The sequence below is a fragment of the Melanostigma gelatinosum genome (genome assembly GCF_949748355.1).
Source record: "Melanostigma gelatinosum genome assembly, chromosome: 18".
Lineage (NCBI taxonomy): Eukaryota > Metazoa > Chordata > Actinopteri > Perciformes > Zoarcidae > Melanostigma > Melanostigma gelatinosum.
The window spans coordinates 20,719,739-20,746,655 of NC_136651.1; the positions used below are offsets into that span (position 1 = coordinate 20,719,739).

Below are 26,917 nucleotides of genomic sequence, written 5' to 3' on the forward strand. Positions count from 1 at the left end.
ACCCTTTGTGATGACGTCATGTGTTGCCACGTCTGCTCGACAGTTGACTCCTCCCATCACCGGGAGCGCCCGGACCTGAGGGCCAGAGCGCTTTGTTGAAACCCAAACCACGTGACCACCAAAGGCCGCGAGCTGTCCCGTGTGCTGGGCTGTTTGAGTCGATACAGATCTGGACATAATCCATCAGAAACTATTGACAAATAACACATTTGTGAAGTTGAAAATACATTTTGTTTATTCGGGGCAATAATGTGTATAAAAAGGATTCATATTTTACAGACATACGATGTGCCATGATTAGAAGTTTATTTCATTTTTGTCTAAATATCAAATTCATATACAGCAATCCATCTGTCCGATAAAATTTGCATTCATAGAAAAATATTATCATTTCTATTATGGATATTGTTTACAGTATCAGATTTTACTGTCCTATGAACAAATATACATGGATATCCAGATTCAACTGAATAATTACTTACCACAAGGTGGTAAATTACTCATATCCCAAAAAAGAAAAAAACCTTTCCACCAGGTTGGAGTGTATCAACTTTGTTGTATGTAGAGTGATTTTCTTTCATAACGATTCAAAGTTTTTAACCTAACGCTTTTATGTGGAGAACAGTTTCACTCTTAATCCTGTTATCGCTTTAAACTTAGATATAATTCATACTTTCATGCTCCTTTATACTTAAGACGTATTAATGTATCTAATTCTAACCCATTCTTGGAAGAAAACTCAATTTCCGTCAGGCATTGAAGAGACAATTATGAATTCTTGCATCTGTGTTACATTTTTGGCAAACTAATTTAAGTCAAAAGACAAGTGGAGAGAGAGTCTGTAACCAGACTTTAAGGCAGGATTTTTTTTACACAATGTTTATTATTGTATTATTAACAGATCAATATTACATTTTTTTAAATATCAGTTATCACTCTTGACACTCTTCTTGTCCTCTCAGACAGATTGTGACCCAATCCATCATTTGTGGCAGGCAATTCCAAACTTCGAATCTTTGATCGCCGGTGTGTGTGTATGTATATTTGTGCGTATGTATATATGACAACTGCCCAGAACCACAACTGCACATGGAGTGTACTGTCACCAGGCAGGGAAACTCACTCCTATGGGACATCATCTGACACAATGTGAAAAAAATATGTATTTTTTTCCCCATAATGCATACATTTGATCTGAATTCCTGCCCTGATCGCTTGTGAAAAATACCATAGAAAACCATAAATGAACTTGTCAAATCATTATATCCAGACAACGTTAGCGATAAATTCATTAAGAATTTCAACATGCACATTGTTCTTCAATGTGAAACGTACAGGTAGCGTTGAGGTCTAATGACAGTAACAAACCAGTGATTATAAAAACAGTTACGGTGGAAATACGTATTAAAAACAACATTTCTGTTGAAAAGAGAAAGTGAGAGCATCAGAGTGGTTACATGTCATGACTGATGGACCTATGTTGTGAAAATGTACATATGATAAATAGTACTGAACTTAACAAAACGTAAACACGCAAGAGTTGAGTTTGCATCAACAGTTATCCTCTTTCCTTATTTATAAAACAATAAACTAACTATAGTCACTTGTTATCTACATTCGTGAAGAGCTGATGCTTAGAGCTGTTATCTGTCATGGTTGAATCATTGAAAAAGATAAAACTATCTCCTTGACCAATGCAAACTGTGAGGAGAGGGGAGATACAGCTGTATTTTTAAGGTTGCAGTATAAAACAGTTGGGGACTCCTCACTGTGGCACTGATCTCAAACAGGGTTCTAAGTGACAAATGGTTACAAAATGGATTGTGTCACGATTTGGATTGTTAATCGAAAATCAATCAAAACGAGATTTCAAATTCGACCTTCAAACTGAAAGCAGGATCGCAGATTCTCCCAGTGGATCTTTTTCTGCTCCATCCTCGCATCCAAGTAAATAAACAGAGTGTAGCTTGCCGGTAGCCTGCAGGTGCAGTGGAAAACTCTCCAGCTTCCCGAAAGTCATCGCTGTGGTGACTTTTTGCTTTCCCTGTGAGTTATGCAAAAAGCACTGCGACTGCGGCTCAGTGGAGAGCAGGGTCGTCCTTCGATCAGAGGATCGGTTGCAGCATGTCGACGTGTCCTTGGGCAAGACACTTAACCCCAAATTGCTCCTGTAGCTGTGCCTGTGGTGAGTGTTTATAAATTGATCTTTCCAGTCACAATGTCATGATACAGACATGCAGTCAGAGGAATATAGTCCTTCTGAGAGACATCTAAGAAATACAGAAGATCCTTGGCGACATCCGGATTAAAACCCTCCTGGACCAGCTTCACCTTCTGCTGCTTGAAGGTCTCTGTCACATCCAGAGAGGTCTACAAACACAGGGCAGGGATACAGATGAGCAACACTTTACACTTCAAAATACAAACGGCAGGTAATGAATAGCTAGCTGCATGACCTACCTGTACTCTGAGAAACCACGGCCAGGCGTATGCAGGAAGTGTTTTTATTAAATGGTTGTAAAGTTTTGTTCCATCCAATTTGAGATCCTGTTTTAAGACGATTGCAGCCATACCTGCCCGACCTTCATATCCTGCACACACACATTGGAAAAGAGTCACACACTGATTTGGGAAAAGTCATACTTTACAAACACTACATTTGCAAAGTAGAAGGCACTGTTGGTATTTTCCCCCCCATTTGATATCTTCAATGTTTCTCAACATAATAACAGTGGAATAATGTACCCTGCTCTATAAAGGCTTCTGTTAAAAGGGTAGTTTGGGTGTTTTGAAGTGGGGTACTCATCCATCGTCAGCGTATTATTACCTACAGTAGATGTAGTTTAGAGAAGCAAAAACAAGTACGACCACTGGAGCAAAGCTATGTACTGCTGTGGAGGTTACATTGTGAACCGAGCAACAAGTATGTTGTCTATTTAATTTGTCAAAGTCTTATGGGATCTAGTCTGGAAATTTGATCTTGGGACCTTGCAGCGAGAAATGTGGCTCAACTTGGTCACTGGTATGAAACCACAGAAACAGGGAGTTGGTGTGCGAAGACCTGAACACATAGATTCCACAGACCTGGGATGGTGACTCCGTAGATGTTGGCCTCCTGGATAAAATCAAGAAGACCTAAAACCTCTGACACCTCTGTGGTGGATACGTTCTCGCCTTTCCACCTGCAGGACAAGAGGTTAGATGCAGTTAATCCTGCAATAACTCATTTTGATGGGGCATAGGAAACAATTATGAACATTAACATAATATGTCAACAATAACAATAAGTGAAGAGTGAACCAAATGAGTAAAGTTGCAGCCTGACAGCCAAACAACGAGCTGAACTCACTATAAAGCTCTGTAAATCTGTGGGGAACTGCTGACTCAGGTGACAATTCTCTGTAGGTCCATCACTATGAGCGACCCCTTTCACATTGTGCTCACATCACATTTTATATACTGTTGGGCGAACTTCAGATTATTCTTTAACTTGCAGAGCACGGGAGATGCTGGTTTACTCAACACTCAATATCCTTTGTATGCACTCAATTTTGAATATTTTGGAAACTGTGTAGAAGAAAATCATCATATAACTTTGAATTGAACTTTGAATTGAACTTGAATTGAACTGAACACAAGTTACACAACGTGTTATTCTGGTTCTCAGCATCGTTTTTGGGAAATGACTATCAGGGCCAGGCAAAAAAGTAATTCATCTCTCAAGTGTACCAAAACATTTCCGTACATGGAGCTGTGTTCTGTGGGCCCAGGACAAAATAAGAACATGCCCTAATTAGGAGTCCAGATGTGACCTGACCCTTGATTCAACAGACTGGTTTGATTGGTGGAACGTAGCAAAAGGGGGCGTGAATTTTGACTATAAGAGTGATCTGTGAAGAGCAGTACATTGGGAGTTGTTTTCAATATACTGAACTTGTTGATGTTGGCTTGATCTTATTAAAACACTACCCACTGGATTGCAACCCCAGTTTGCCATCTCATCCTGTTCATTTTGCCACGACAACTGAACCCATCGTATCCATCTATCCTCTCGCAAAAGCCAATAGACTCCATTGACACTTTTTTGTTTTGTTTTTACCTTAAAGGTGATTCAGAACTAACCCTTTAAAACACTGAAGTTACACAATAACACAAACAAACTAACCAATTGAGGCAGATTTTAACCAGCAACCCCCTGTTGCGCATGGTAAAATCCCTGTTTCTTTTCAATGGCTTTGGCAAGAGCATCGGTAACAGCTGAAGCATGTTTGGTGTTGACAGTGTGTTGGATATTTCACAACACTGGTAAAGGGTTTCTGTTGAATAAGATACCAACTAAACATTTCAATTGTGTATCCTCATTCTCAACACGCTTTCTAAATGAAATACAACTTCCCTTGCAAGGTTGCATTAGCACAGTCTTACAAGCTACAAACAGCAACGGCACCTGAAGGTGTCTCCGATGCGGTCACGGAAGTACAGAAAGCCCCTGTCATCGTGGAGCAGGAGGTCCCCTGTGTTGAAATAGACATCCCCAGCTTTAAACACGGCCCTGAGCAGCTTCTTCTCAGACTGGACCTGGTTCCCAGCGTAACCCAAGAACTGGTTCATAGCAGTCAGAGGAGACACCAGGATCCCTGCCTCTCCTGTGCATGGAAACAGGAAGTGCATTCAGCTATGAACTACAGCCGTTCATATCATAAAGGACTTGTCATGTTATTCACTTACCTATTGGTGCTCGTATGCATCTTCCAGAGTCGGTGCGGACTGGCTCGTATGTTTGTGGATCATATCTCAGGAGCTCAAAGGGCATAGCAAGCTGCAAAGGAGGAAACGACAACAGTTGTGACTTGATGAGCCACTGATTTAGCAGTGACCGTCTGACTAATAGGCTTCACTAAATCATTGTTATACGCCATACAGTCAGCAACGTCTTCATATTCATTTCATCTTACTGCATCCATATTCAGTGATCTGTACAATGCATTTCATATTTCAGATATTTATGAGGTGGGACCAGAGGAGGAGGACTCTGTGTCTACATCTTGATGCTTGGTGCTCAAACAGTCAGAGTTGATGGACGATGTTTTCCACATGTTGAGTTTTTAATGTGAAGATGTCGGCCATATTGTCTGACCAGAGGATTGTTTTTGTTGATGCTGTTTATGTTCCTTATGAGGAAAATAAATAAAAAATTCACAACAGGAATGTACTGCTGGTTTTGTTTTGTTTGTCATATGTTTGTTGTGTTATAAATGTAATAAAACTGAATTTCATTGAGCATCCTTGTGTTGCATAATGAATGAATGAAATTCATTTATAGAGCGCTTTTCACAGACATAACATCACAAAGTGCTAAACAGAGCAGACATTTAAAAGCATAAAAACCACAATGTGACCCGAGGGCAGGTGTCTTCAACTAAAATTCCAAAAGGTCCAGATTGAGAAAATCTCCTCGGGCAAAGGTCCGAAACATTACAATAATATCTAACTTGCGCTATTTAGTGCCATATATATTCAAGAAGCCTAGTCGTAGTAACAACGTCTCTGTGTAGTCAACAACTGTCAAATCAAATAAAGAAAGTACACATCAATTATATTTTAACAATTATTATTCTCAGTTTTCAAATCTAACTGGATGGATTATAAATAATACATAGAAATACATAAATAAATGTTCTTCTCATTTCAAGTAAAGCTGGATTAAAGAATAACTGACATAACAGAACGCTTTTCAAAAATGTGCATCTTAAAATAAAGTAATTCATTTTACAAAAATGAATTTCACTGAATTGTCCTGCAACTTTAAATTCAGTTCATTCAGGTGTGAAGTGATGTCAATAAAAAAGCCACAATATTATATTTTGTCATCTAAAAAGATAAATCAGTGAGCATGGACTTTATGTGTGGTTATTAAACCACTTGTTTCAGCTCTATACTCTCTGGTAACATCATTAGTCAGTGAATTAACGTGTTCGATTCTGATCATATTAGGCCCTTATGTTTATTTTCTGTCTTCATTTAGATGTGAGTGGGTACGTTTGCTCAAAAGAGTTGTGCTTTGCCTCGCAGTGTCGCTTCATTTGCCGCTTTTATCAATGGTTACGGTTTCTGGACATATGAGACATGCTGGTTTTAACTGGTCGGAAGAATTAACATAGAAGAGTGTTCATTCATGCTTATAAATTCTGTTCTCTGTGAACACGTTTCTCTTTTTGGAGAACGTCATGTGAGATAACTTCTCTGATCGGCCCAATATTCCTGCTCTTCTTTCTATCTCCTCGTCTCTCCCCAGTGTATCACGGTGTGTGTAAACCTCGCTCGAGTCAGGAAACTTGTCAGACTACTCATTGGCTGAGCTCTATCACGTGATGTGATTTACACCGCATTGGTCGGTGTGACCTGCACCACTGAACAAGTACCGTAACGTCTGAATAAAGTGCGCCGGTTAAAGTACGAACTCGCTATATATGATTCCAAACTATCGACTTTAGGTCCTGGGTCCGGATACAACTGCGTCTGAGTCCGGATCCGGACTGCGGTCCGCCAGTTGGAGACCCCTGCCCTAGGGTCAATCAATTACATACACAGAGAAAAACAAAAAATTAAAATTAAAATAAAAAATAATAAAAAATAAAAATAAAACATATTTTAAGAGCAGGTCTAGGACATGGGTTTTTACTCAAACGCCAACCTAAACAGGTGGGTTTTGAGCTGGTTCTTAAAAGTATCCACAGTATCTGCGAGGCGTAGAGTTGCAGGCAGAGCATTCCAGAGCCTCGGGGGCCACTGCCTCAAAGGCTCGGTCACCACGGGTCTTAAATCGTGTGCGTGGGACTGACAGAAAACCTAGAGCGTTTGACCTGAGAGTGCGGGCGGGTGAATAGGGGCGAAGTAGATCAGCTACATAAGTCGGAGCCTGACCGTGAAGTGCTCTGTAAGTGATGGTGAGAATTTTGAAGTGTATCCTAGATGCTACAGGGAGCCAGTGGAGAGATCGGAGTACGGGGGTGATGTGAGACCGTCGATTTGTCCTGGTGAGCAATCTGGTGGCAGCGTTTTGGATGACCTGCAGACGGTTAAGAGCAGATACACTGAGTGATGTGAAAAGTGAGTTACAGTAGTCAATGCGAGAAGAGATAAATGTGTGTATGATCATCTCTAATTCAGGTGTTGATACTACAGATCTCAGTTTACTGATATTTCTTAGATGGAAGAAACATGATCTGGACAGCTGCTTAACATGAGGGTCAAACGACATGGATCGATCAAAGAAAATCCCTAGATTGCGCAGGTTGCAATGGGCAGCAGAGGAGAGTGGACCAATATGCTGCCTGATCATGGGGACAAACCCATCTGGAGTAATAACTAGGACCTCCGTCTTAGAGTCGTTGTGTTGCAAGCAGTTTTCTGCCGTCCAGTCTCTGATGGCATTGACACAGTCCAGGAGCCTAGTTAATGTGAATGCCTCGCTGGGTTTGAATGACAGATGGAGTTGGATATCATCTGCATATAAATGATAGGACACATTATAACTTTTTATAATCGGCCCCAAAGGTAACAGATAAAGGGAAAATAACAGAGGCCCCAGAATCAAGCCCTGCGGTACACCACAAGACAGTGGAGAGGTAACAGACACAAAGTCACCCACAGAGACATTGAAACTTCTGTCATTGAGGTAAGATGTAAACCAGTCTAACGCTATGCCAGATATGCCCACCCAATCACGTAGCCTCTTAATCAGGATGTTATGGTCTACAGCAGCGGTTCCCAAACTTTTTAGGCCGCGCACCCCCTTCTACATCCCGACCAGGCTTCAGACTGTTAGCCAGAACCTCACTGCACACCACGCACTGTGGCTTTGGGCAATCTGCGTTGCCAATCCAAGTGAAGCCCAGACACACATACTTTTCATCATATTCCCTCTTGTTTTCCCAGTCTGATGCTCACTCTCGTTTCCTCTTTTTTCACCTTGACTCCGCGATGGGCCGATGTGCTCCCGATTTGTCTGTGCTGCACCTCTCCGTTCCCCTCGCCTCCGATTCCTCTCTCTCTCTCTGTCCCTCTCCTCTTTTACGACTGATAGCTTCAGATGTCCCACCTGACAGTTTTTAAATTAAAATTACATTTTTTTTTTATATTTAATATTATTACACCATCAGACCGCCATTACACTTTTCCTCTCGCGCACCCCCTAGAGGCAGCTCGCGCACCCCCAGGGGTGCGCGCACCCCACTTTGGGAATCCCTGGTCTACAGTGTCAAATGCAGAACTGAGGTCCAGAAGAACTAACACAGAGCAGTCACCTGCATCAGCACACATGAGAATGTCATTTGAAACCCTCAGGAGAGCGGTTTCAGAGAGTGTTGCTTACGAAACCCAGACTGGAACTTGTCGTACATGTTGTGCCTCTCCGGTGCAGCAGTAAGTTGTTTGGCCACCACTTTCTCTAAAATTTTGGACAGGAAAGGCAGTTTTGATATGGGCCTGTAGTTCATGGGCAAAGCTGGATCTAAGTTAGGTTTCTTTAATAAGGGCTGGATAGTGGCATGTTTGAAATAGGAAGGGACAATTCCTGTAGACAATGAGGAATTGACAATAGATGTTACTGCAGGGCCAATAGTTAGTAGAACTTTCTTAAATAGAGGATGGTATTATATCCAGAGGGCAAGATGATGGCTTTGTTTTGTTAATTAAGTCCATCAGGTCTTGAAGGCTGATAGGCTGGAAAGAGTCCAGAACAGCAGGAGATTGCGAGGAGCTACATGTAGATGAACAAATCCCAGGCTGAATGCCAGACCTAATACCCGTTACCTTATTATTAAAATAGGTAAGGAATTTGTTGCAATCGTCAACAGAACAGCATGGTAATGTAGAGACAGACGGTGAAACAATTCTCTTAATTGTGTCAAACAGAATCTTGGGATTTCTCTTTGAGGAAGAGATTAGGTTGGCAAAATAAGCAGTTCTAGCTTCCTTTACTCCAGTATTAAATGAAACTCTGAGGTCTTTGAGATATGAGCGATGCACTTCTAGCCCAGTGGCTTTCCAGAGCTGCTCTGTCCTGTGACACTTCTGTCTCAGGCTGCACACAGCGTCTGTCATCCACAGAGTAGTGTTCTAGGCAGCCCTGGTCCTTTCCTTAAGAGGTGCCACTTTATCCAGCAAAGTGGTGCAATGTTCATTAAATGACTGTATCAAGAGTTCAACATCATTGAGATTTGTGTTAATATCACAGCAGAAGTGCATAGAGAACTGATCAGCTGTACTCTGAGTAATAATGCGGGAGTGGAATGTTTGTTTCAGACACAAGGGGTCAGCATTGACAGAAAGATCAAAGAAAATACATTTATGGTCACTGATCAGTAGGTCCTCACAACGGGTATTATCAATATCAAGACCCAGAGAAAACACAAGGTCCAAGGTGTGACCACCCCTGTGAGTAGGGTTGGGTACCGAAACTCTGTGCCAATATGGAACCGGTTCCTATACGTCCGGTATCTACCGGACCGAAACGTAACGCAGATTTCGGTGCCTCCTTTTGGTGCTTGAGCCGATTGAAATACTTTTTTTACAGTACTCTGATGACTCCGTCCTGGCAGCAGGACTCCTCACTCATAGTATTATTACAACGGGGTACGTAGCGCTGCCGCTCATAAGCACAACAACACAGGCACGCGAAAGCTTCTTCTTCTCCTCCTTTGCGGTGTACTGGCGGTTGGCAAACGACGAATTGGCGCATTACCGCCACCAACTGGTAAAATAAAATAAGTCATGAGACGTGTCGTATTTTGCCAGAGAAGGAAAATATGCTCATATTTCTGCAAAATAATTGATGAAGTCGAAGCTGTAATGTGTGTGTGTACAGAGTGTGTGTGTGTTTTGTATTTATTTATATTTATTTAAGTATACTGTAAACTGTTAACAGTTAACATATTGTTCATAGTTAAAAAGTTTGAAGCTGTAGTTTGAAGTCAAGTGTTTTGTATTTATTTATATTTATAGTATACTTTAAACCAGGCATGTCCAAAGTCCGGCCCGCGGGCCAATAACGGCCCGAGGTCAGATTTTATATGGCCCGCACCGTCTGTCTTAAAATGCATTATTTATGGCCTGCCAGCACAGTCAAAACGGAATGAATAAATCATACAAATTCAACATGCAATACCTCTTTTTACCTCATGGTGGCAGCACCACTCTGTAACTGTCTGTCTGTTTGAAATTTACTCTGACCCTTGAACTGTCATGGCTACGGCAAGTAAAAAAGGAAAGTGGATAATGAGGGCCACCGATTCCAGGAGGTGGAGATCGCAATATTTTTTCACCGAAAACCAAAACAACTGTGTCTCCCTAATTTGTCATGAGACTGTTGCCTTGTTTAAGGAATATAACGTAAAGAGACACGACGAGCGGTGCTTTTCATATGAAAACATCATCAAAGTAAGCTACAAGTGGCCGTGGTAATTGCTAAACATGAGAAACCTTTTACGGAAGGTGAGTTTATCAAAGACGGTGTTATGACACAGCAGAAAACATAATTGCCCCGAGAAGAAGACAGAGTTTGCTAATGGTTGCCTGGCTCGTAACACTGAAGAGTGATCATCAGATACTAAGAGACAACTTGATTTTTTTCGTTAGCCTGTTTCATGTGTGTTGAACTTAAATGTGAGAACTTTTCATCACCCTCACTAAGTCATATTTAAGATTGTCTTGAGGTGAGAATATTGATCGGTTCCTATGTAATTAGCTTTTAGATGGCTTGTTCTTTGTTATCTGACTTTCAAGATGTGAAAGAAAGGCAGAATAGTTGTTGAGATTTGTTCATACATGAATGCTTACATTTGGTTACATTGCTATTTGCTGTCATTGCAAATAAAATGATTAAATAACAATGTATGTATAGGCTACTTGTATTGTTTAAAATAATGTCAGCAGGGACTGTTGGCCCTTGGGCATTTTCACATTATCAAATCTGGCCCTCTTTGAAAAAGGTTTGGACACCCCTGCTTTAAACAGTTAATATATTGTTCAATTTGAAGAAAAAAGTATCGGTTCACGCACCGTTTAGGCACCGGTATCGTTTTAAAAGTATCGTTTTAGCACCGGTATCGGAAAAAACCCAAACGATACCCAACCCTACCTGTGAGTGGCGCCAGAAACATGTTGCGTGAAATTAAAAGATTCAGTAATATTGAGAAACTCAGTGGCAATACAGTCTGTGGTATCATTGATATGCAGATTAAAATCACCAACCAGAAGCACTTTGTCTAGCTTGATAATAGAGGTCAGAAAGTTCCGTCAGAAATATTCCGTTGCCAGGTCTCGGTCAGAAATAAAAAAGCCAAATTATGACTTGTGAACAAGTCATTTAAAATGTGAGCCTTGTTTGTTACAGAGCGTGCATTAATCAGACACATTTTGATGGGGGAAGACACTGTGTCGTCATCAGCACAGGAAGCTTTGGGGGTATGTGCAATAGGACGGATCACTCGTGCAGCACCTCGAACCCGACCATAACTAGGGCGTGAGCGCGAGTCTGTGATTCTCACGCGAATGCTCATGGGTCGTGGAGTGGAAGTTACGGTAGAGGCTGGGGAGAGAGTAGTAGGAGACCCTCCATGCCGCCAGGGGGGGCTATTGTTGCTTGTAGGGGATGAATGCGGCAGTAAATGACAATAAATGATCCTTGAATCCTTGTCACTTCTCCATTTTGAAATACTAGTACTTACGCTTTGTAACATTTTCCTACAATGTTATATTTGTTGACCTTACTTATTGTTAGAGTCATTGTCAATCGTATACTTATTAGTGCATGTTTCATATTTGTTTGGGTCTTATGGCTCACAGCTCTACGGTTTGGGTCCATTCTCTGCGCTCTCATCAACGTCGTTCACAAAGCATCCTTTTTAAATCATCAGGGCTGTGTAGGAGCCAAAGTAGAAAAAAAGTCTATCGATGCCCAAATAACATCTGGATGGGACTGCAATATCTTTTCAGCAAAGCATGTAGGTTATGGACTTTTTCTAATCACAAGACAAAATATCAAGTGGCTTTATTATCGTCAACCGGGGTTCTCCAACTGTTAGTCCCTAGTACGAGTAAAACACTAATAGTGGTGTAACAATACGCGTATTCGTATTGAACCGTTCGGTACGAGGCTCACGGTTCGGTACGCATGACGAACCGAACAATACGTTTGAATAAAAAATTTTTTTTTAAAAACCTTTATTTAACCAGGTAGTCCCATTGAGATTAAAAATCCCTTTTGCAAGATGTAAGTAACAATACAAGATGTAAGTAACAATACTACATAACATTAAGGAGCAGTTTTTGTTTTTGATGCTTATGTGTTGCTAAGAAGACACCCCAGAAGATGGGTCACTCAGGTATAGTTCCATCATTGTTCAAAGTCAAAGAATAACTTCATGATGTTAGTTGTAATGAATAAATATATTTTTAAATCAAGTACATTTCTCTGGCATTTATAGTTTTCTACTGTACCGAAACGTACCGAACCGTGGCTCCACTGTATCGTACCCAACCGAACTGTGAGTTTTGTGAACCGTTACACCCCTACTGAACAACCACCTTTGTAAATAAGGATGAAATGTTGCCAACATGACAACGCATCTAAATTCTGTTGCATCTCCAAAATCACAAGATCTAATGGAATAGTGTGGCAAGGCCCAGAGAAAACATCCCTAACTGTGTGATGCCTGACCTTGTTGAAATAGCTCGCCCTCCCGATTGGTCCGACCTCATCGGTGTAGTTGAGGAAGCCGATACTGGCCTCAGTCAAGCCGTAACCCTCTCTGATCTTGATCCTACCGAAGCGTTGGACAAACTCCCTCCAAACATCTGACCTGAGACCACTTCCTGCTGCCAGCCGAACACGGTGAGTCCTCTCCTCTGGAACCTGGAGGCAGGATGAGACGTGGATTAAGAAACAGCGTTTCACGTTTTTAAAGGAACAGTCCTACCTCTTGGAAAATATGCTTATGTACGGGCTCTTCCAGAGTAACATGCAAAGATTTATGAATGTGTGTGTGTCCTGTACAGACATGGACAGACTGGAAGCAATGGAGAAACTGTACGGAGATTGTAAAAGTTAAAAAATACTTTTAACAAGTCCAAAGCTATCTACTGATAGAAAGCTTTAGATTCCTTGGTGATGGACACACAATACCAAGGCACCAACACACAAATAGGAAGTAAGCCCCAAAGCTTCATAAGGTTACATCCACCCACCACTAGTGTTCATGGTCCTCTGAAGTGACTCCCATACCTTACCTTTAGCTGCCAGCCCACCCAGCCCCTCTACTGATAGAAAAAAAGATTTGTACCACCCAATGCGATCACAATATCATTGTCATTAGTTGCAATGAACACGGCAGCTGCTGTGTCTTTAAATGTCGAGTAGTCAAATCTTACAAGATGGGCTTTGTTTCGAATGTTGGCAGTCTTACCGGCGTATGGTTGAACAGGTATCGACAGAGCTCTCCTATGTACTGCACCACCGTCACATTGTGTTTCACACAGTCCTTCCAAAACTGACTGGCAGAAAACTTCTTTTTCAACACACACGTTGCACCTGTGATCCAAAGGAGGAGGCAGAGAGAAAATGGCAGGGCAAACAGTGCAAGACTATATCGTGCCAAAAACATACTGCATGACTAACAATGTCAATACAAATTATTTATAGCTGGAGCTGGAGTGACACATTTCCTCTGCTTTGTTTCAGCCTTTTCTCCCGGTATGTGAGGAAGTGACAATTCCTTACAGGCCAATGAAAAGGATGTTGGTTTCCTCCAGCGCTTGCTCCAGAAGCTTACAATGTACTGCATATAAACAACAAATCTTCCAGGAATTGTGTACATTTGTCACAAAGTACTGTTCTCACCGAGGTGTATGCAACCTCCGATCCCCAACAGGGACGCGGACATGTGGTAAAGAGGGAGAGTGATGTAGATGACGTCATCGGATGTGGCTCCACACATATGAAGGAAGGCCATGCTCCCAATGGCTTTCATATGACCTACACGGGCTGCCTTAGAGAGACCTGGAAGAGAACAGCAGCAGTCACTGAAGACACTTGATGGAGTCATCACCAACATATTTAAAGCACTAATTGCATTTTATACCAGTTTTTTTTTTTTTTTTTTAAATCAGTCTATGGCCAAACTGCCATGAACAGTGAATAAATTCAAAGAGGATGATTGCCCTGGATCAGACACCAGAGGATCAGCAAAGTTATTACATTTGATCCTGAGGGGAACATGAATGTTTGTCTGCAACTAATTTAAATGGAAATCCATCCAATTTCCGTTCAGATATTTCAGTCTGGACCAACGCGGCGGAACAACTGACCAATGTTCCACATGGCTAGAATGTGTTGTTGCACGAGGCCAAGTGACTTACGTTGAGCTAAAAATGCACAGATCTCACTTTAACTGATAAGTCAGCCACTACAATCAAGTCAATCTCAATTTACAGTTTTTCATTGTATTTATAATATTTAGTAAGTATTTCAGTATTGTTGGTAATCTATTCAAGACTGTGGCCTTTAAGATCTGTAGAATATATTGATCCAACAGGTTATAGAGATGCTGCAATTTGAATGAAATATATATATTTACAGTATATATGCACATTTTGAGAGTATAAAAAGTTTTAAATATATTGCGTGTATATATATCTATATATATATATATAGATATATATAATGCATATTACATGATCTTCCTCGTCTGCTGCTGCATCTTACAGGTCATTTGAACAAGTATAATGTTAATATAATATCATGAATACTCCACCTGCTGAAAAAGATCATGTGATGCTGTTGAAAGCTCCAGAACAGCTACTAAATGGACCTTGTGATGAGATTGTTTTGTCAACTTCTGTCAGGTCCAAGCAGCACTTCCTCCATTGTTTTGTCATAGTTGGTTATATATATAGTTAGAATGTCTCTACGACTGTAGTTAGTGTAGCGTAGTTAAAGCTGGGATTTTGGCGCATTAAGGTCTGTCACGATATTTCTTTATCTTATGACGATTTATTGACATGACCTCAAATAATTGTACATTGTCGACTTACCGTACATTATATGGCGCTACATGACGTGATCATTTTTACGTTAACGACTTATTGCACGATATATGGACATGACCTTGAACATTTATAAAATATCGGCAGGCGATATATGGGACGGAGCCCAAGACTGTATTTTTATATTTTCTTTTGCTGTGTGGCTATTTTCATATTTTTCACATTCAAATTCCAATGTCTTATATATCAATAGTTTTATAAGTTATAGATAAGTTATATTATCAATATCAGTGGTTTTAAATGGTCTTAAAATGACAAAGATATTGTTAATGGAAATAAATTCTGGGACAATATATCGCCCAACAAAAGTTGTTATTGTGGCAGGCTATGTGCAGTGTTGTGAATGAATATGTAATAACTGAAGAAAACAACACTCATGCAGTACCTGTGGTGCCTGAAGTAAAAATGAACAGGAAGTTCGACATGCTGTCAACTTTGGGAAGATCACTTAAGTTGTCTCCAGACATGTGTTCCACCTTATCGAGTAAAGTGCTAAATTCCTCAGAAGGTGACGTGTGATCCACCACCCACAGGGCCATGTGGTCCTTCTTCAGATCAGGCAACACCTCCTCCACCAAACGCACCAAATCTGGAGAAAACAGACACAACGGGATGTCTCACTGTTAATTCATCAGACAACCAAAGCCAGTAAACAAACGAGCACATGCAGAGCGGTTCATTCCACTCTGCTCATTTTAGAGCCAGTTTGTGGTGTTGTATTGGACTGAATTATACTCTAAGCTGTTAGTTTGTCCTTCCCTACACACAGATGTGATAATGGATGTTAGGTTGGGGTCAACATAACACCTTCCACGACACAGAAAGTAGTGAGGTAAATAGTGAACATAATCATAATCGTGGTATTCAGGGATTCAAACGTGGGCGTGTTTATTGACGGAGAAGTCCCGGCATGGTACTTCGCTCTCTCCCTGTCAACTATCAGCACTGATAGCATCTCTCATGTGGGGAAACTTCCATAGGGGGGCCTAACATGAAATATGTCAACCTTTACTGTACAATAAAGGACAGATAGCAATGTTACAACAGTGGCTTTCTCCAGATAACCCACTGATCCTGCTGCCATCATCCCATTCATTCAACGTTCAATTAGGAAGGGAAAACTAGTGTGGTGAACTTCTGTTAAACCGGAGAACATGAGAGCTACAAGCTCACGCAAGGGTAAGTTGGTCATTATCATTTACATAAAACAACTTTAGTCTAATTATTACGTTACGGCAAAATGGGTTTGATCCAATTTGTTTTCTGTTGACAGACTCATCAATTTATCTAATTGTTTCACCAATACATACAAAAAAAATCTACCGCTAATGCTATCCATTTAAAAAAGCTATCCACTGCTTGTTTGTACCTGGTTTTACTTAAACTATCGCCTCAAAAATCATTTAGATACAAAAGAAAAAGTGACAAGCAGAGTGATGCCTCCTGCACAGCAAGTATGTTCTACTTCTGATCCACTGAGTGCATTTTGCTGATAATAGTTTTGTGCTTTCACTCAAGTAAAATATGAAATGTAGGACTTTTTACAGTGTGGTATTTTTGAGGTATTTCGTCGTACTTCTTCCTCCCCTGTCTTATTCACATTTTATTCCACACAATTTCATCTTATATGTTGTTCCACATTTACTTTCTGATTAGTGACCTACATTCTACTACGTACTGCAGTGAACATGACCTAATTCAGACAAAATGATCATTTGTGGATCAATGACTGTACTGTAAACTTTTCTCTCTCTCTTTGCCATACACACACTCTCATGCGACTCTTGCAGTACAACCAGAGTCTCATTGATCCAGTCGTATGCTCACTGTTTAAAATGAGTAGTGTGATTGTACTGCACGAGTTGTGAGAGAGTTTGTAAAGAGATGCTTTCATATAGTTTTGCTGCTGTGGCCACTATTTACTTCATTCAACAGGACGTTTCTCCTTAATTAGATTCTTCGTTCACTGTGGAGGTATGAGAGAAAAACTACGCTTTCTTCAAGAATACAAGGTGACGCAGGGGGATTGATAAACAAATGATCATGTTGGGGGTATTTCTTTTTATTTCAATTTATCTGATGGAAGGAGTCAAAATAATGGGGAGTGTTCCCTTTACTCTTCCCGTTCTACTGACATGGTGTGAATGCAACCAAAGGGCCAATGGTAAATACTTGTTATAAATTAAAGTTCAACTATAGAAGGTATATGGAAGGAATATTTGTTATGTATTTGTATCGCACACATGTACTTGAATAAGAAGAAAACCACCCAGAACACTGTGCTGCTCTAATTCTGGGAACCTTAACTGGACCCCAAGTCGTTGTCCGGCCCTGCTAGAGCCATACGTGGGTTTAACGTCCCGTGTGTATCATAATGACAACAGATTTCTGACGTGTGTGTGTGTGTGTGCAAACTACTTCCATTTCTGTGGGGAGTGGCTGTAGAAAACTGTGTCCGTGATTATTTGAATCCCCCCATAATGAGACATGCTGTAGTCGGACTCGAGCTTCTTAATCACAGCCCAGTGAGCAGGGTTGATCGTTTACGTGAGGGGCAAACGTGCAATACCTGCGCCGACAACAAGCGTCCTGGCCCCGCAACTGTGGAAGCAGTGAAGCAGAGACTTGGCTTTAATGTTGACGTTGAGAAAGGCCACTTCGCAGCCCAGTTTGCACAGCCCCAACCACACGCAAATGAAGTCCGGTTCGTTGAACATCAGCAGAGCAACAATGTCCCCTTGTTTCAGAGAGCCCTCCGTCCTGAACGCGTTCGCGAACCGGTTACTTCTCCTGTCCACATCCCGGTACGTTAGGGTCTGGTTTTCGAAGACGATGAAGGGTTTGTTCGGGTTCTTCTTCACCTGGTGGAGGAAACAGTCGAGGTACGTGACGATCCCTTGCTGCATACGAGCCCGCAGCGTCTTGCCGTAGCTCCGAAGTTTCAAGTAATAAATCAAATCCACCCAGAAGAAGGGATAAGTCCTCCTCTGGTAGAGAACGAGAGCCAGCAGTCCTGCGAGGACGCTGCTCAACACCACCGTGATCATCGTAACGGGAAGCCACCACAGCCCGCGTCCACACAACACCCCTCCGACACTTCAGAGAAACCTGCGGTCAAGCTGGTGGCCCACTCATTATGCAATTCCACAGTAGCGCGATGACAGCCAATGAGCACTACTGTGTGCAGCCTCGAGCTCCCACTCCGACAGAATACGCTCAGAGTGGCCCCGCCCCCGTGTTGTTTGGCGTTACTGAGAGCGCTGACTTCAAAATAAAAGCGATGTTCCGGTGAACGTGATAGACACATTTCACATTTGTTCAATAAGTCTGTCAGTTAATGAATAAACAAATGAACCAAAAATGTATACACACACACACACACACACACACACACACACACACACACACACACACACACACACACACACACACACACACACACACACACACACACACACAAATCTTAACATTACCAACAACCTAAATCTCTTTACAAAACATCTGGTAGCACACATCATACCCTGTCAAAATATCCCCAAAAAGTTGAGCATTGCATTTATAAATTAGATACACTGAGTAGTAATTTAAATTATGCATTTATATTATATATGTTAAGACCACAGCGAGGGGATCAAAGTGGGCAAACTGGATTCAAAAGTTTCAGAGACCAAAAACCAAAAAACGTCTCATACAAACAACCGTCCAGGCTGACAAACTATACAAAGCACCAAACTGAGGATAAATGTACAGCCAGAGTTGCCACTTGACACGTGAGACCCATGTTGTCTGAAGGTCTCGCTGCCGTTCTGGGGAGAAACAGCAGGTGGCGCTGCAGACCAGCTCTGCTCCGGGGGACGATCACTGGTCTTCGTCGTGCATCTGCTGCTGTATCTTATTCAGCATCTCCTGCATCCTCTTCAGCTGCATACAGAGAGGACGTTTGGGTAAACTCCTGAATCTGTGCTGGTGTGTGTTTAATCCTAAAATAGATTAAAGATCATGAAGACTCTAATTTAAAAGGTAAAAATCACTGCTGTGGATTTAAATATGTGGAGGCAAAACATATATGATATGGAGCTGACCAATAATTCAGAAATACTGGAATTCATTCAGGATGTTACTGATGAAGAGTTGAAATGGGGAAAGTATGGTATTGTGTGTAAATGAACTGTATAAAATGTGTACATATACATGCAGGTTGTAGTAAGAAACGGACATGATGACTTAGTGTATTTCTTTCGTTCTTTTTTAAGAATAAATCATTGAACAACTTCAGACATTAAGTTCAAGTAAGATCCTTTTGGTCACACAACATGTGTTACTAGTTGGACCATTAAATTACTTTAAAGTGACATTAAATATTCTCTCAGTGGTGAATGCGCTTCATTCAATCGTTGCTCAGTGAAGTTAGTCACGATCTGAGACGGGGACATCGTACAACACCTTCATCTCCAAAGATCTTTGACTCTTGGGATACATTCATGAAAAATAAAAACAGAAATCAACACAAAACAGCAAAAGTTGCTTCTTACCTCTTCATCTTTCATTTTGATTAGTTTCTCGGTCTCAACATCTGGAGTGGACAGCAGCATGATGGGGATGGGACGCTCCATACGGTTGTCCTGAGCCAGTTTACTGAGGAGGAGGAAGTGGAGGAAGAAGAAGAAGAAAAATAGGAGGAGAGGTGAAGCAGACATATCTGTACAGAAATCTGAAAACATCAGTAGATGTTTCCTAAATATTCTCTCTCTCTCCCGTCTTCACATACCTGGTCATCTCCTGGATGCACTGCGTCCTGTAGTTCTTGTAGTGGATGTCGCAGGTCACGTCTTTGAGGTTGTGCATGTGTGAACGAATCAGCATGTTCCTCAATTTCACAAAGTCACAGTGCGACTGGTTCTCCACTGAGGAAAGACAAATGTAGAACGAATGAATAATCCGACGTATACGACGTTCAAACTCCAATAACAGGCGGGTGACGTCCAGACATACCTTCAACGATTCCCCAGGGGCACAGTCTCCCTCTCACTCTCTGCCCTCGAGCCTCCACCACTGTGTTACTGCCGATCACAGCGAACGGGGTGCACTCCTGCACACAGAGACATGAAGGTGCATGGCTTGTTGTTTTGTTTTTAACCCTGATCTATCCAGACAAAGCTGCCTGAGCATGCTGGGCCCTGGTACACATTCACACAGTTACACACATTCACAAAAACCCACTGAGCACCTTCAGAGGCAAGAATGTAATTGTTAAGACACGTAAAAATAAACAGTTTGTTGGTTATTTTTCGAACACAAATTTTTCAAGCTGATCAGCGGATTCATGTCATGTAAATATGCCTCAAGTGTAGCCCACTGTGATCTCTATAGAGGAGCAGTTTGAGGCAAAGCAACTCATCACAGAAAGAAAGAGAGACAGATTGAAAGGATGGATGGATAGTGTTAAGGCCACAACTTCTGGACACAGGGAGAAATCCCCCCCCCCCCCCCCCCAATTGCAGCCATGCTGTCTCTATCGCCTCCAAAACACAACAGCAGGTTAAAGTAAAAATCAAATGGATTTATTATCCAAGAAGCATAAAAACAGATACAAACAGTTACAAACCGAATCACACAATTATTAACAAAACAAACCTATATATAAAATCAAATGTGAGATCCAATCCGAGCCACCCAGAAGGCTGGTCTGCCTCCTCGGTGGCCAGCAGAAGATCTGAAAACCCCCCAGAGCTTCAAACCCTTTGTCCCCTCAAGTTGCATTCCTCAGCTCATTGATCAGCTCACTGATTGGCTGAAGTCCAACAAGACCCACCTGGGCCTATGCCCCATTGTCCTAAACTTCACACCTCTCCCTGCCACTTTCACACCACCCCCACTCCAGCACATTCCTCAAACCCCATCTCAGGCCACATCCACACTAGGCCGTGTCTCGTTGGATGCAGAGTTCTCAAATAGAACCGATCTCCGTCCACACAGGAGTTTTCAGCATTATTGGAGCATCCACACGGCAGCCTTCGAAGGCGGACAGCACGTGACCATTAACGTACACTGGGCATGCGCGTGATGGTGTAAACAGGAAGTGGATTGCTTGCTTAGTTAAAAAAAATATGACAGAGTAATGAAGTAGTCTTTAATAATGAAAGGTTATATTTGATACTTAAGATCTACCTCTATAAACTCAAACAGACACAGTTCATGGAAAGTTTTAGAAGTTTTATTTTTCAGACGTAGTTACAGCGCTGCGGGTCTCTCTCTCTCTCTCACATCAACTTTACTTTAAAATCAACACTTACACGGAAACGTTTACACGATTATGGTCCATAAATATGGTCAACACACGTCGATCACTCGCTTCCTCTGTGTTGTAGTCTGTTGTTGTCGTGGGGGCTGATGAATGTAACGTTAGCTCCATTGGGGTATTCCTTCATGAGATACGGCATCAGGGGATAAGCTGTGTCACCCAGCAGAAAAAACAGGGACATCATCTTCGCCCTCTATCAATTCTTTAGGGCATTTGCTCCATCGTTTAGGGCACAACATCATGAAACAGGTCCGACTCGCTAGCTTCTAAGCTAATTTTAACATTACCGCCAATGGGGAAATGCTAACCGCGATTAGCATTAGCGAATATAACATATCTTACTACATATTTTCAAAAACAAATACTTGCAGACTAAGGTCTCTCAAGGCTACCAAACGGAAAAAGTAAAACGAATCAGCGTCTCTCACTCGTCTCTCACTCGTTTCCTCTGTTTGTAGCTGTAGCTCTGAATAGCATTTATTGCTAACTGTAGCTTCAGACAGCCGCTCCGTGGGGGCTGATCGCCGATGGTCAAGCAGCTCGCTCATCGCTCGAAGAACAGCTCACCTCCTCCGCATGTAGGCATTAGCAGCATTGTAAAATGACGAATTTAACTCCACAATAGCTGCTACTACAGACAACAAAGCAAGCAAGGCTTGCCATTATCCATGTTGAAATGAATCGCTGCTGGTCGCCCGGCTGTTTTGTTTTCTTCCGGGTACGGGTCACGTGATCGTGAGTGTGACGAATCAGGGACGGAGACGTCATGGCTGGTAATAACCAATCCAGTAGCGAGCACGGGTGTGGGCTAATTTTTTCTAATAGACATCCATATCCGACGTCTACACTGAACCAAAACCCAGAGTTTTCAAATACCTCCAACCTCGGCGGAGTTTTCAGGTTCCTCCGTTAAGGCTGCTCCAAAACTCCGGCGTGGTGTGGCTGCTCAGTGTAAACGTAGGAAAACTGGACTAGTGTGGATATAGCCTTCACAGGTGGTGAAGAGAACTGTCCATGACACCGCTCAGCTTGCCAGAGCCTTTGTCCTTTCCGGTTGGGGGTTGTGGAGTGGTTTGGGGGAAGGGGGGTTAATGCAGCCGCTGTCTCAGTGGGTGTAACCAGCTCTGCTGCCAGGATCCTCGGTGCTTTTGAAGTCAGTGAATTGAGTCTGACTTGCTGCCAGTCAAACATGTCCTTTCACACCATTCCTGGTCCTCGTACCAGAACACTTGTGCAATCTCCACCTTTTACAACTCAGATTGTGTGGGAGACAGAGAAACAGAGACAGCAGTATTTTTTGCCCAACAAACTCTCATTATACATTCCACTTCTCTCTCTTCTCTAAGCACACTCCAAGTTGATCACATTTTAATCGGCAAAAACTGCCTTTTTCAAGGAACCCCAATTTGATCCACCCTTAAATCCCACTTTGACACAAAAAAAACAAAACATAAAACGAAACAAACTAAAAATATTAAAATGTTGAATTAAAATTAAAACAGTTAATGGAAACTAAAAGTGTTGAATCAAAACTAAAACTGTTAATGGAAATTAATTAAAGTATTTACACCTCTGGGACTCTATGTGAAGGAGTTTACTGCAATTATCAAGCAATTGCTCCTCCTGTCCACTAGTTGGCGGAGAACATGTGCTTACCACATGAGCTTTGTAGCCAACAAAGCAGCTAAGCTAACAGATGAAGCTAGGCCAACCTCATCAAGTTGACCACACTATCAACTGAAATCTTAATGCAATATCAAGCCACATCCACACACTCTTTATTTAACTAGACCGGGCCTTGGCCTTCCACCAACGTACCGGTTATTTTTCTATAATCTCCTCTTTTATCTAACTAGCTCAAGTAAGCACCGGAGCAGGCCTTTAGCTCCCGGCTTCAAACAATTCATTCACACCATACATTACCCTTTTTACAACACAACTTTCAGCACTGCAACAATCGTTCATCGCAAAATACACCGTTAATACAATGTACTATGTTCCCCTTCTTTCTTGTCTACCCACCCCAGATTATATTCCCTAGAACTCAAGTTAAATCCAGCGCTTTGTAGCAGTCAGCCTCCTTCCAGCGGAGCTCTGACTCTGTAGTGTAACTGTTCTGTTCGGCTTTCTAAGCTCGTCAATATGTCCCGCGGGGCAGAGTTCTCACAAGGCCCACCTAATAGGCCAGCCCAGCTGGTCAACTACACAGGGTGGTAACAGCGCGAACTCTAGCCAAAACCCTCTGGAACTATTCAATTTACTCCCTCCCGTATATTTGAGCTCACTCAAGGCTCTGTTATCTCGCCTGGACTGCACAATTCAGAGCAACCACTCACACAAATATCACCATGCAGAGCTACTACTCATCAAACCACCTTGTTTAGATTACCAAATTAAACATCACATACTCGTGTTCGTATTCAGTTTGTAACTGTCTTCCCGTACCTTCCTGATTTACCTCAAATTTCAGGAGAATGCACTTTTCCAGCTTCAGGTTACTTTGAGGTCTCTCTCTGTGCCCAGATGCGGCCTTCAGGGTCCGTGCGGTCCGTGAACACTTTCGGCTGACAGAAAGTCAGACAGACAGAATCAGAAAGACAGACAGAGTCAGGCAGAAAGTCAGAGAGACAGATAGTCAGGCAGAAAGTCAGAGAGATTGTAATCATTGGGTCGTTTATCAAACAGTTACAAAAGTCCTCTTTAGGTCCTACCACCACCAGAGGCTCATAGAAGTTTATCTAGGGACTTAATAGGGAGTCATATGCAACCCTTTATCAACTATCAATCTCTCCTTGACAAAAAATCTGAGCGACAGACAGAAGGTCAGAGAGACAGACAGAGTCAACCAGAGTCAGGCAGAAAGTCAAAGAGACAGACAGAGTCAGGCAGAAAGTCAGAGAGACAGACAGTCAATTGGGCACGACTTACTCAGTAGTGTCTAAACTTGTCGTCAGACACTGCTGCTTCCTCTCCAATATTCAGAACTGGATACTGCCATTCCCCTCTGATTCCTCTAATGTTCTCCCACAGGTGTTGATCCACCAATTGAACCACAAAAGGTCTGCCAGCTTTGCTGTTTTCAATTTTGTATGATTTTCCTATCCTTAGCTTGTGTTTGATTATATTTAATTGAATTACGGAATGTAGAACTTCTTCATAATAGCCTGAGAGCTTTATTCCTTTCTTTCACTACTTTACCACACTCACCTGACCGCTTTCATTCTTCCTTTAGAAATGGACTGGTTAGCCGCTTCAAGCAATCTGGTATTCATTTTTAAATGTTGTATCAATCTCCTCAATATCTTCATTTAGGTGTATTTTATATATTCCTCTTGCACATATTTATGTAAAAATGTTTGGTTTTGCACCGCTAAATAGCCACCGCCCCAATATTTCCCCTTGTTTCTTATTTCTTTGCATTAATAGCCCACATGACACTGGAAATTGTTCACTAATGATCTGACACCTACCGCTCACATCTCACTGCTAAATTCCTTGAAACTACGGTTAAATATAATACTGTTCCCTGTGTACATCTAATCTAGTCCCTCTCCTTTTAAAAGTGATTTGACAGATGAGACAGAGTTTGAAGTCCTGATCTCCTCAGGTACGTCATAGGAGCCCTGACTGCAAAGGCTCTTTCATCACCCAGGGATGGGGCAGAAGAGATCTGATAGATAAGTTTGGGGGAGGCCTCTCAGGGCTTTATACGTTATTAATAACAGTATCAAAACTCCAAACTCACAAATTCCACAAGACGCCAAATAATTTCATCATATTATGTCAATTTATTCTAAAGCATTTGCACAAATAGCACTATAATGAAAAATAAAAATCCCCAAAAACATAACAAAACAGAATCCATTGTGGTTGTGGCTAAATCATTGTCACCTTGTTGGGGAACAAGTGTGCATTGGTAGCGTGTGTGTAAATTCTTCTTCTTCTAGAGTTTGACGATTAAAGAGAAACAAATCAATTTGATGTATTTGTTAATCTTGGGTGAATCTCAAGCATTCCTTTCAGAGCAATCACTTTAGTGGTAATTTTAATACACAATAATCTCTACAGAAGGAAGCATTTCAAAAGAAATGCAGTATTTGTAGAGGATAAGAGTCAGTGCTAACCAAAAGCCACATTTGTTCCAGTTTTTATTCCGGACATCGCTGGGTGATGTGAATATTTTCACAGAACTGATCAAACTATGTACAATATATTACAAACATTTCAAATCAACTCAGAACAGCTTAAGACTGTTTGCTATTTAGGCAATTCAAAATATAGGAAACACAGAGAAAGAAACAATCATTCAAAATAAACCATTTCCTGCAATATATGTCAATGCTCATTATAGATGAATAATGTGAACTGGTCCTGTTGCTAATATCCTTTCAAAAAGCCAAAGTCCAGCTTAAGCTTGCGTTTCATAAGCCCTTTAAATTGCACAGTAGTTGAGATCAGCAACTGTGTCTAGTCTTATTGTTCAGTTGACTGGGTGCATTTGTTGGTATGAAGATGTTTACTGAAGTGGTACGATGACACAAGATGAAGATGGAATGATTTGGGGACTAGTCCTTGGAAGTAAATGTGGGCTCTGCTCAGGTGATACAAAGTTCCAGGTACTTTCAGTCAGTGATGTAAGGTAGTTAACATGTGTTAACACAAAAAACATAAAGTAACGCTACTTTAAGTGTAGCCACTGTCAAAGGTTTTGGTGGTTGGTTGTGGAACGAAATGTAGGCATTGCTCAGGAGAGGACACTAAATGCAAGGTTCAGGAACTTCCAGGTGTTATCAAGCCCATGTGTCATAACCTCCATGGTTTTACTGTATGGAGTTGGACAACCAAAAAATTAAGTACCAAACCATCAGGCCCTGGCCCTCAATAGTATTTGGTAAAAGGGGGGAATTTAGAAGGAGAAAGAGTCAGCAGTTGAAAACAAAATGATGTCCAGACATACACAGCCAAACAGTGCAGGGAAACATCAAAATAATAAAACAGGATCAAATGTGCACAGGGGAGCAAACAAAAGAAGATAAAGTACTTCAATACACTGGACCCTATTTTGGACCAGCTTGTGTGGGCCCTAGCAGTGCCATGGAGTCTTCATCTTCATATAAACAAGAGAGAAAGTCGATATTGAAGCTGTCCATTGTTCATTGTCTGTCCCACATTCAATTACTTCTGTGCTTTACGATTCAGAAGTGTATATCTAAAAACAGTGGATATGCAAGAAGAGCCTTCTATGTGAGCCTGAAAAGATTCTTAAAGGTTTAGATTAGAGGAAGCACCAGGTCAGGGGTTGTCAAGTACTTGCAGTAAAAGGCCATTGTTGCCTGTCACACAATAATGATGAAGTGGGTCTCACTTTTGCTAACCAAAACATTGCGGTTTGTAAAATGCAGTGGAGACAAAAGGAACAACTGTGTACCAAAGCTCACAAGGTTCTTAAACGTTCAAGTTAGTCAGTACAGAGCCCGTATGGGTCCCTGCAGTGGGAAAGGGCTTCAAATG

General features: G+C 41.6%; 1 protein-coding gene across 1 annotated transcript; it reads right to left on the reverse strand.

Moving 5' to 3' along the window:
* Positions 1-293: 293 nt before the first annotated feature.
* On the reverse strand, positions 294-18,188 carry LOC306791937 (long-chain fatty acid transport protein 6). The gene is made up of 10 exons (XM_079288858.1): positions 17,675-18,188; positions 15,491-15,694; positions 13,901-14,059; positions 13,467-13,591; positions 12,722-12,916; positions 4,729-4,819; positions 4,448-4,646; positions 3,085-3,182; positions 2,461-2,591; positions 294-2,370 (listed from the first exon to the last, which is right to left on the reverse strand). The coding sequence occupies exons 1-10, from the start codon at positions 18,150-18,152 to the stop codon at positions 2,194-2,196; spliced, it is 1,857 nt and encodes a 618-aa protein (XP_079144984.1). The 5' UTR covers positions 18,153-18,188; the 3' UTR covers positions 294-2,193.
* Between the last annotated feature and the right edge of the window lie 8,729 nt (positions 18,189-26,917).